General features: G+C 32.1%; 1 protein-coding gene across 2 annotated transcripts in view; it reads left to right on the forward strand.

Annotated features, from left to right (window-relative positions):
- The first annotated feature begins 2,897 nt into the window (after positions 1 to 2,897).
- Acf (ATP-dependent chromatin assembly factor large subunit) overlaps positions 2,898 to 12,245 on the forward strand; it is a 102,953-nt gene continuing 93,605 nt past the window's right edge. Inside the window, exons 1-2 of one of the 2 annotated variants that reach the window (XM_035350113.2) lie at positions 2,898 to 3,344; positions 9,924 to 10,199. In XM_035350113.2, the coding sequence (XP_035206004.2) occupies positions 3,232 to 3,344; positions 9,924 to 10,199 (389 nt within the window). In that variant the 5' untranslated portion in view covers positions 2,898 to 3,231. The remainder of the gene's footprint in view (positions 3,345 to 9,923; positions 10,200 to 12,245) is intronic. The other variant, XM_035350111.2, reaches the window with a different exon arrangement.

Consider the following 12,245-nt stretch of genomic DNA (forward strand, 5'->3'; position numbering starts at 1 on the left):
TTAACGATGACTTTTTTTCTTCTCGTCTGCAATGAAAAAAAAAGGAAAGGAAAATAGGTTGCTATAAATTAAGTAGTTCCCCAAGCGTTTCTTTCTTGGGTTTCAGATTTTAAATTACATCCAGAGGAGCGTTTTTTAACGCTTTGTGTCTTACCTTTATTTATTAAATATCATGTTCTTCGCACTTAAACCATAAATTTCAGTTTGTTAGCAACATCGCAAAATAGTTAGTTTTAAATTGAGCCTATCTTTAGATGTTCTGGTTCAGAGTCTCGCGCGCTGGAGATAAAAAACACCATTGTTTGAAACAGTTTGAAAAGCGAAACGGACATTTATAGTGAACAAACGCAAAATCGCAAAACGAAAACAATAATCCTTCAGAGACCAAACCCCTTTGGTCTCTGACTTAAAATAAAAAAATAATAATAATAAATAAATAAATGAAAATTTAAAAAAAAAATCTGAAATGTTTCAGATTTTAAATTACGTCCAAAGGGGCAATTTTTTTAACGTTTTGTGTGTTACCTTTATTTATTAAATATCATGTTCTTTGCATTTCAAGCATAAAATTTAGTTCAATAACAATGTAGCAAAATAATTTTAAAATGAGCATATCTTTAAAATTTCCGATACACAGTTCCACGCGCTGGAGATAAGGTTCCCCCCCCCGTAGAGTGTTGCCATTGCTCGCTTTGATATCGTTGAGTTTGTTAATCAAAAATTCGTTAAAGTTTTACAAAATATGAAATTGATAGTAAAACAAATTCCAAATTTGGGATTTATTTTACATATAATAATGGATAAGCATATAGTATCTGCATGGCAGACAGATACTTGAAATACACTGCAAGCCAAATCCTCTCCAGAGGTTGGTGGTAGGGGAAGACAGGTAGGTGGCTTTCGGACCTCATCCCAGAGTGATTTTCCTCAGAATTTCATCCAAGGCGATAACTAGCAGTTAGCAAGGCCCGACGATACCTGCTGTTTGAATGTGCAAGTGCTAGTATTGCTTCTGCATGTACCTATATCGAAATAATCGTCTAAGAAATCGCAGTTGTATGCAATTTCAAAAGCCGTTTTGATTGCTTAATGCCATAAAATCATGCCATAAAAATATGTCTCCGTAGATAACAGATTATACGATTACTGTAGTATTTCAAATATTCCCCGCTGGCTGAAATAGAAGAAAAACTTGCCTTCGGTAAGAGTGGAAGCAAATGTTAAAATTGCTGACTAAAAGTCCTAAACATTTTTACATCTGCCCTTCCTCTTTAGATGCTAAATTTTAAATTTTGGATCATAAAACTGATTTTGTACATACGTTATTTCTGCTATTTGTACTGTGTTTTCATTTTATCCTTCTTTCGTTTAATGTTATTTTATATTTCATGTGTTTTTGGTCTGATTCCATAGTTTTCTGTTTGGAGATCTAGGAAATCTCAACCACCACCTCCACAACAACAACAAAACAAAACAAAATGTTGACGTAATTTAAAGTTAATTGTTACTTTCGTTTACGAAAATATTTGTAATGTGGAAGAATGTGTAGTTCTCCGGGTCACCATTGTAGTGATCACGTGGTGGTATGCTCGCTTGGGGCTACTTAGCATACATATATATATATATATATGTATTTTCTTTTTTGAACTTTAATTCTTAAATGTTAAATTCTAATGGTACCACTTTATTGGAATTACTTTTGGGTTTGACTTTTACCCTTGCCTGCATGAATGACGAAACACGAATTGAATGATTGGAGAGTTTGGTTTGGAGGCAACTTCCCCTTGATAAGTCTGTCTCCTGCTACTCTACGATCATTCACATATGCATTTTAAAAAAAAATTGTTTAATTTAATTTTAATTTATTAAATTAGTAGATTTATTTTCATGGATAGATTTTGCACTTGATTTGCTTATGCTTCTGAATTTAAATGATATTGTAGATTAGTTCGAGAATTAAATCTTTTACCTGTTTGCATATTTTTAAATTATTTTAAATTATTTTGGCTTTTTTCTTTTTTTAGAATTTAAATTTGCTTTTTTATTTTTTTACTTTTATACGTATTTGTTAAGAATTTAAATTGGTTTAAATGTATATGAGAAGCCCAGCAGCGCACATATTTCGCATGCCCTTGAAGATGAAAATGATTATGGAATTCAATCCCTGGTCTATTATGTGGCAGCCGAGTAACATATCGATGTTCCAAAAGAGCTCCCGTGCAACAATTTATTTCGATATTCGAATTGCTATATAATACTATCATTTAACTCTCAAGATCACTGCAGATTCACATAAGAAGTATTTTTGCAAGCTATTTTTATCTGTATCCGCACTTCTTAATGATCTGCATTTTTATTTTTTCAGCAGTTGATCCGTATCAGGTAATTTACAGCATGGTTGAAGATGTTTTAATGCGATTTTGTTCAAAGCGAGTTGTTTTGCTTTAACGCAACATTTGTATCATAATTAAAGATGTTTGAGCTTGACTGTTTCAAACTTTATTTACAAAAATTGTTAAATTGTTTATGTACCGTCTAGTAATCGCATTATGAACCTTTTATTTGCTAACCTTTTATTTACTAGGATTTTATTGACCTTTACTGTTCTCTTTTTCTTCACGATAATCATTTTATGGGATAAATTAGAAGCGATGCGCACTGTTGTAATAATAATTCTGTTTGAGGAGAGTAACCCTGCAAAATAAATGAAAAATGTAATTCGAAACGTTTTAAATAAGATCTGTTAACTGTGTAAGTGGTAAACAAAGATATTATTGTATCCACGAGGGATATTCATAGCAGAAGTTTGAAGTTGTCAAACAACTTTAAAAATTAATGCAGAAACTTCTCAACTCATCTTGCTGTGCGATGAAGTCAAAGTACTGAACTTGTCGGAACTGGCATTAGGAGCAGTGCAGTCTGTTGCCGCGAAAGCTGTTAATGTGATTTAAGTGTATGTTGTAATTTGTTTTATTGTAAATGTTAAATTATTTTGTGGATCTGTTGGACTGTTTCGTTTATTTATTTATGTTCAAATTTATACTCACGTGTAGACACCGGCAGAATATATTTATATATTATACTAAGATTCATGCCGTTGCGGCTGGCTAGTTTTTTTGATTTTAGGTGAGCTCTGAAAAGAGTTAATGGAACCTTCGTGTGTACCATTTGACTTTCTTACCTTGTGATCTGCTGTTTCATTATTAGAACCTTTCTTTCAAGTGTACAAGAATGCCACTATACGAGAGGAAAGCATTTGAAAGAAGAAAAGCACCGAAAGATTTAGATCCAAATGAAGTTTTATTTTATTGTAAAGCTACACATGAAGCATACCGAGATTATGAGTAAGTACTGTCTTCTAACCTATCTACGTCATTATTTCGAATTACGCAGTGTGGGTAATTGATATTGCGTGTTAATATCATTAAATATTTTGCATTTAATTGTTGTGGACAAAAGTATTTATGCTGTAATAAAGCTTGTTTTATGTTTGTTTGTGTAACAGTCTTCGTGTGTTTGTCTATACATTAATCTTCTTGGTATTCGATAGGCTTAACTGTAGTAGGTTTGAATTAATATATTTCTAGATAAACGATGAATACCGATCATTTGATGTTATGGTAACTAAAAAAATTTCTAATTGTGATACGGAGATTTAACGATAATTCTCATATTGTACTCATTTTTGCATATGCATTATTTTTAACTGTACATGTGGGTAAATTTTACAATAGTATGTTAATTAGTTGGTTTCGATGCAATTATTGAAAAAGCAAAAACCCGTTTTTTAATTGACTTTTTTTGCTCTCCACTTGAAGTAGTTTCTTAATTAATTCGGTGTATATAGCGAAAAAAGGAGCTTGTGTAAATTTTTTTCAAATGTAAACGGTATTTGTAATTTCTAAAACATTTATCTTAAAATTTTAAATTGAAATTAAAATCTCGTGAAAATTTAATATGTATGACATATGACTCTAGGAGAATTTTTGATGCAAAAGGAAGGGGGAAATGTGCTTAATATAGTCACTTCAATTAAAAGTATGTCGTCAATAAAGTAAATAATGTTAATTTATCATTAAAGTACTAATTGTTTAATGTATAACTTTTTTTTATCATTTATCTGCAATTGTAATTAAACTTGCACTGTTTTCATTAAATGTCTGTATTTTTGTAGTTGACTGAAATACTTGTCAATCTTTTTTAAAATGAAATGTGTAATATGTTGCAAATTTTGCTGTGAATTGAATATTAAGATAATATGCGGTATGTTGTAATTCAAAGTCATGAGCATTTCGTTACTGCAAAATTCTTTTTTTTATTTTTCCTGTGTGTATAATGCAAATGTTTTAGTGCAATTTAAAATCGTATTGATATGTGAAGTTTAAAGGGAAAGAAAAATATTTGCATGTATTTGGTAGTTATTTTTTATACCAAATTTAACCATATAAAATTTGGTAGTATTTTCATGTATTTGAGATTATTGATCATATAAAATTTGGTAGTTATTTTTCTTCTGTAAGAGGAAATATGAGTAATTTATAAAAGGTTCACAATTTTTATGTGAAGTATAAATGTATCAATGTGTTCATTACTTTCTAAATTAACCTGTCCAGTGCTTGCTAATGTATTTCTAAATGTCGGAATGTAAAATGTAACTAATAATATGCAATCTCCGTTATTATCGAAAATAATTTAAGTATAATTTCTTTAAAATTTTTTAAATTGATTCATTATGTAATTCAGATTATTATCTTCAATTGGTTGATATATGTAGAAGAGATTTTAACATGTATTCTGCAGAGAAAAAAATGTCTAATACATAGCGCAAATATTTTACATAGACTAATAATAGCTCACCTTTGTTACTGCAAATAAGTTTTAATAAATCATAGTACCCTTATGAATTGAGGAATACAAATTGAGTACAGTCGGTAGAGAATGCAACAATGCTCTGGCACGCCTGCGTGTCGGCCGGTAGATAAGTGTGTTCGTTGCTGGCACGTATACGTGACAATCAGTGCGAAGGGGTTAATTGATTTAACTCTTTCGCATCAAAACCATCCAAAACGCCTGACCATTCAGACATCAGCAGGCCACCCGAACTCCTGAATAATTTTCTATTTAGTTCTTTTCCCCAACACTTTAGGGCGTTCCTCGTTGCTTTAAGGAGTTGTTAAATGACATGTCAATTATTCTTTTAAAGCGACTAAAAGTAGTTCTGTTATTTTAATGCACTTTCCTTTGTTTACTGTAAATTTTTAGCTATTGGTGCAAGTTGCAATCCTGTCCCAAAGGGAAACTGCTCACAATGGTGAAAGCATCCAAGAAAGAAGTTGTCGCTTTACTTAAGTATGTTATTATTAACACTGTAGCATTCTGCTTGTCATGGGGGAAGGAAATCCATTCCAAGAGAAATTCGTACACACGTCTGTTTGCGATGTTTGCGGAAAACTGATTTGGTCTTCTCTCGATGCGAAAGAGTTAAATTATTGTGTGAATAGTTATGAAAATTATCAGCTGTATTATTAGTAACATAAAAGAGGAACCTTTCTTTTTAATTACTCAGTTTGTTAAGCAACAATAATTTGAAAGATGAATTTTAAATGGCAGTGCTCCAAGAGCTAACAGTTTAAGTGGTTGTTGAAGTAAAGATCTTGTATCTTTTGAAATGGCAGGCAATGTACTTGATAAATAACCTGGCAACATAGCGTAATAGTACAGATACAAAAGCACAGCCAGCATATGTGCATTCCTTAAGATACTAGTATTTTAGGGGTCTGTCCCAGCTTTGATGATGAATATCCTAGAGGCTGGTATAAATTTCTCACCCCTCTTTTCCCCACCATCAACATCTTAAAAGGACTTTCAGCTTGCAGACACTAAGCATTTACAAATACCCATGCTTTCTTGATTTGAACTCAGCACATTGTTATAGCAGTCACTGGTACAAAAAGAGGTAAAAGTATATTTACAGATACCCCTTGGCAATTTTTGGCGGTACATGGATACCGAGTTTGTGCAATTCTTCGACTTGTTATTTTTACTTGTGTAGCAGCGATTTTGCGCCAAAAATCACCGCTACACAAAGCCAAATTAACAAGACAAAGAATTGCACAAACTCAGTGTCCATGTACACATCAGCCTATTTTCAGTTTTAAAAAAATCAGAAAATTGCATAAACTAGGCTTTGCACACTCCCTTGACTTTGTCCATGTACACATCAAACTATATTCACTTAAAAAGTCAAAGGAGTAGCTAACAAAAAAATATATAATCCCAATAAACTACATTTTAAATCAAACAATGAAATAACATAAAAAAGAAGTTCATCTTTGTACTACACATAGGAACTATCCACTTTAACGCATTTTCAGTCAAACAACATTCCATAACAGCATCCAAAAACTTCCTAAAATTATCTGAACTAGAACCTCTATACTGGCATCACCACATAAATTCACAAAATAAGTGTCAAAATTATCCTCCGTAGCTACGTTCAACCATACGCATTTCCGTCCTGTAAACGGGATACCTAATAATGGCTGCTAAGTAAACCTTCATTTGCACACCAAATAAGGCTCTTTTCCCCTTTCTTTCCAAATCGTACAGAAACTTCAAGTTAATCTTACCACATCCAGGCACTTTACTGTCTAAACCACAAAACTGGCAATGTATTTCCTAACCAACACACACCACAAACCCTTACAAATTTACCGCAATCATGCAACTGATTATGTCATAACAGGGTTTCCGTAACATTCAACTACTCAGGCTACCATAAATGAAACAACAACTTTGCAATAATACAAGGAGTACCTTTCTGTCTACTCTGACCCCAAAATGTACAAAGATATCCAGCATGTCGAACACAGAGGATGCAGGTGTTCCTTGAGCGATTCTTATGGTGCCCTCGGTTCATTCTACGAAAATAACAAAAAGTATGTAATACTAATCTGCTAAAAGAAAATTTGAATTCCACCCCACTTCGGGCATATGTGTAAACTTGTGTACTAAAAAGGACTCTTGAGAATATCTCTTTGTAAAAATAGTTTAACAGATGTTAAGAAAGAGTCAGCCTCTTTACAGGTGCAGCTCAAATGCAAAGCACAAATTTAGTGAAGTAAATAATCCTCAGTAATACAGGTGCCCATGTAATTCTCACATAGCTATAAATTTTGTTTTAAAACTGTTTTTATTTAGACTATCTGCTGTCATTGATTATTTGGCTAATTACCTCTGCAGAATGATGTTTCATTGTAGTCATTTTATGTGTTAACCCTTTCCAGATCGCACACCTTTGTTTAAAATGTTCCTGCAGGACAGATAGGAGTTGAAAGGAATCATCGTGCAAGATTGTTATTTCGTGTTACTATGCCTAACTTTAGAGGGGGGGAAGCTATCAGATTTTATATTACACCCAAACGGCAATTTTTATCATTTACAGACAAACACATTTTGAAAGCATTTGCGCTGATGCCGCATTTAAAAATCTTTAGAATTTCTGATAGGCTGTGTCGTATGTTGGAAATAGAAATGTTTTATTCCCTACAGTGTTGCCATTGCTGGCTTTGAAATTGTTCAGTTTTTTAATCAAAATTCATTGAAGTTTTACAAAATATGAAGTAAACAATTAAGCAAATTCCAAATTCGGACTTCCAGGTGCCCATGTTCTGGTGGAGGACTATATTATTCAAAATTTGATGATTGTAGGTACCTTTGCTTTTTCACAGTGCAATACATACATTATGTAGATTCTTCATTATATAATTTCTTCAAATGTAATGCAGGGCAACAATTTGAAAACTGATTCAGATATTTAAAGTGATTTGATGCAAAATGCCAATTTGAGACTATATTAACTCTTCCATTTGAGCTAAAATTATTTAAATCGTAATGTAATAATTTTTGGTACCATTTTAGATTACTACTGAAGTTGATCATACATGTTAAAATTAGCATTTAATAATCTTTTCCGACAACTTTGCATATATATATATATATATATATATATATATATATAAATTGCTTAGTTTGAGGAATAATTTTTGGAAGTACTGTCAAATTATTACAAAATTTTATTTGGTAAAATATATTAATAAACTTTAATTAAAAATACAATAAAGATTATTTACAAGAAAAAGTAGCACAATCTTTCACTGCAAGTGGAAGGCAGGCTCTCAGTGAGCTCAATCTCAGATAAAATGCCCATATGGGAATTACTAGAAATCTCTTACGCTTTAGTAAATGAATCATTGCTCTCATCAATGTTGCTGATTGGCTCGTTTACCATGTGAGTGTATCTTTCCTCTGGTAAATAAGGCTTTCCGAAATAAAAAGAGAGGTCAATAAAAGCAACACAGACTATAACAGAATCCCACATAGTAAACCTAAAACACCCTGCAGAATAGACAAAAAAAAAAAAAAAAAAAAAAAAATTGCAAAGGGATATCAGAAACATAAATGTTTGTGTTGTGGTGAGTTAAAGAGCCAAGCTCTGTTCGTTTACATTACTCTGCTCTCCTGCAACACTGACACCAATGTTAGGCAGAATGTAATCAAATTGAAGGTCAGGAATCTAAAACTCTGTTCTGTTCAAAAGTAATGGATAGGAGAGAGGCATCTAATGGTCTTAATAAAATGGTTCAGCTTAAAATATCTATATGCATCACCCATCCCTTATAGCTCATTCTCCATTGATGCATGGATGGGAGGCCCATCTGGAAAGGGTTTAGTAGATCTTTAAGGCAAATGAAACTTCTGAAACTTTCCTCCATTTGGGGGTGGGGTTGCCATATGTTTTTAGTGGGTACAGGTGCATTTAAGAAGATGTGTATTTAATCTTGTTCAGTTTCCATAGTTAAACCTGCTGAACTGTTCACCCATGTGCAGAAGGTTAATGCATGTTATGTGGGATAGATACCAGAGAGCTAAATGGAAGGCACAAAAATATTCTTTAAGTTAGCTTCCAACTATTTCTAACTTTATTACGTACCAGAATATGCTTGCTTGAGCTTCAGTATATAATTCTTAGCTGAAAAGAAGTATTGTGGGACTACAAAGGAGTTGTGTTTGGATGCTGTGAGTTTCTGCCAGTTGGTGGTTTTAAAAGCATAAATTGATGCAAAGTGTCTGTCCTTGTTTCATCATTGTAATTCTCAGCCTCGTGTTTTGAAGACTTGCTGAGAATGGCTGGGATATTTTGTGTCGCTTCCTGCATATTCGTCAGACCTTGTCTCCTCAGACTTTTCATTTCTTCAATTCACTTCAAAGTTCCAAACAGCCTGGAGTCAGGAAAACAGCACCTTGAAGCGTCTTTATGAATAGAAATTTTCCAGCTGCTGGAGAGATGACAAAAGTCATAAAACAAAATGGTACTTACGTAATTCTATGAAATTTCTTTGTACTGTTTCACATGTTTTTTTTTTTATCAAAGAAAAAAAACTCCCGAACTCTCCAGATGATTCAGCATGTATGTTTTAGCTTTGATAGCTAAACCTATTTTTTTTTATATTAATTTGTTTTTCCTTTGTCATTTATAAAATGCTGAAATTCTTTTTTTTTTTGAACAGTCAAAATTATTAAAAATTTGACAAAATGCAGCATTAGATTGTTATAAAAATGTTGAAAACAATCAAAAGCATATTATTGCCTATTTGTAAGCTTGATTTGGCATGCATTTGTTTCACTCATTGTTCTTAGTAGCTTACAAATATAAACCATACTTTCTGTGCATTTAATTTTTCTTAAGCTATGTACTGTTATAATTAATATATGTATGTACCTAACATTTTTATATTCTGTGTATTTATATAATTTAATAGGGGATGGCCTTTGATGGGGCAATGTATTTTTGAACATTTTAAGAGCGGATTGAAGGAAAATGTATGTTCTGCTCCTGATATTTTTTGTTTTTGTATTTTCAGACCCTTTTTTGAGCGGGTTATCTTGTGCAACAGCTTGGTGTGGACTTGTGCTCTTACTGGAAAGCCTAACTTGACTTTTCAGGAAGCTATGGAATCAGAAGCAGCAGCTCGTCATAGCCTGAAAACATTCCCTAATGCTCTTAAAAAACCAGTTTTATATCTTGCTTCTCTCACTCAACGTACACGTTTAAATGATATGTGTGATGATGTGTTTATGTATGTGAAAGACAGGTATTTTATAGGTGAAGAAGTAGAAGTCACTTTTAATGGTGTTAAGTAAGTTTATTTTGAGTATTTTTCATCTATTTATATATTTTATATGCACAATGTATTATTTAACACACTAATATGTGGCAATAAAACTAACTTGCAAGTACAAAATTATGGGGGGGGGAAACAGATGTTTGTAAGAATTACTTAAAGGTTGCATTGCTGTAAAATATGATGTATTCTATCTAGTTACTGCTCAGTAAGACTTCTTTTAGTGGTAGATATTGGAAGCATGCACCATTTGTTTGGGTTATTTTCTGTGGAGGGGCATTACTGATAAAAGGGCAACACAGCTTTTATGTTCCAAATGCTAGGTAGTAATGGCTTAAAATATCCTTGATTTAATATTTATTTTTCAAATTCAGCAATGCATTCCCATGGCAATAACATGTTATAAAAACTAATATTTTCCAATTCTCTAAGCTTTCCAAATACCGTATTTGACGGCATAAAAGACGCACTTTTTTTCCTAAACTTGGTCTCAAAGTCTTATACGTGAGGACACAGTCTTATACGTGAAGGTAATTGCATTCAATAATTGTTTATTTGGCTTTTATGAAACGTGAGAACTAAAAGAAACCACGCTATTGAAACTTTTTTTCCTTGTGTGTGGCCGTATAAATAAGGGTGCGTCTTATATGCCGTCAAATAAGGTACTGCTAAAAAAATATATATCTTTTTGGGAAGAACTTTAAAATTTTCCTTTTTGTCAACTACCACCTTGCTTCTTCTTATAGACATCTGAAAAATATAAAAATGATATGTGGAAGGCCCTATATATATATGTAGAATTTGACTTAATTCACAGCATGAGAGCACGAAGTAATATTTAAATGGTTTATTTAATATAAAGAAATAAAAGTAATTAAGAAAAAGTAAATAAAGATGAAGTTAACGGTATGCAGGATTAACATAATGATGCACCAACAGTCCTTTTACACCTAAAGGCATAACATCAAAAGCACAATCTAAATTCATAAACTCTTGAAGACGAATGAGCCGTCTGCTCACGTCCGCCCTCCACTCTCGACCAGGTCTCAGCGCTGTCTGGGATGATTCTTACTGCGCTGGGTGATGCTATACTGATGACGTCATAACGGGAAATTCTAATTCAGCATTGGACGTTGTGATTTCCCACATATATATATATTGTTTTTGGTGTTATGAGTTAAAAATTTAATATTACTGACCCTAAGAAAAAAAATTTCTATTTGGTCTGATATTAGTTGTAAAGTAATATTACTCTATATTTATTATATTTATAGTAATGTTACTTTATATATTTGTAGTAGTCTAGTAAATTAAATGTTAATGCTTTATAAACTATGAAAGTTTCAAAGATATTAGGATGAGTAATTGAAGAAAAATAAATATTGTTTTTACATAATGCGGCCCTTTGAAACTACACAGTGTTGTTTCAGAAATCTTTATAGATAAACTGCAGTTTTAAAATTAATGTGTTTGAAACTGCTGAAAAGTTTTGTAATGAACAGCAGTGATTTAAAACCAGTTTTGAAAGTAAAGACAGAATGACTGAAACAAATATAAATGTCACTTTTGCTGTGTTATGTAAAACATTTCTCTCTTTGGTGTTGATATTTGTTGTTGCTGATAAGGCAGTGATCAGTTCTGCATAGACTCCACTTATTATGGTTTCTTCATAATTTCTACGGAAATTTCTTAAAAACTATAAGGTATGGAATTTTTTTTTTAAATGAAATTTTTTTAGAGGGATAAGAAAAATGGTTTTTAAAAGTAAACCAGCATATTCATGGTGTTGCTGACACTGAAGATTAGCCAATTGTATGTAGATCAGTAAGTTCTGGCCCTTATCTTTCCATTAAAGCACCTTGCAGTAAAAGGCTTGTTTACCCTGTCTTAAAAAAAAAAAAAAAAAAAAAAAAAAAAACTTTTAAAAAAATATTATGGAGAGAAAACGTAGCAAATTTTTCTTGTAAGTTATGGTTAAACTGAATTTTTTTTTTTAAGTTTGTAAATTTTGGTGCCTTGAAATAAGAAGCTAAAATTATCAAGCTAGAAATTAAAAGACCA

Source organism: Stegodyphus dumicola, chromosome 12 (assembly GCF_044657685.1).
Source record: "Stegodyphus dumicola isolate Sdum_Otavi_A_Nest chromosome 12, ASM4465768v1".
Classification (NCBI taxonomy): domain Eukaryota; kingdom Metazoa; phylum Arthropoda; class Arachnida; order Araneae; family Eresidae; genus Stegodyphus; species Stegodyphus dumicola.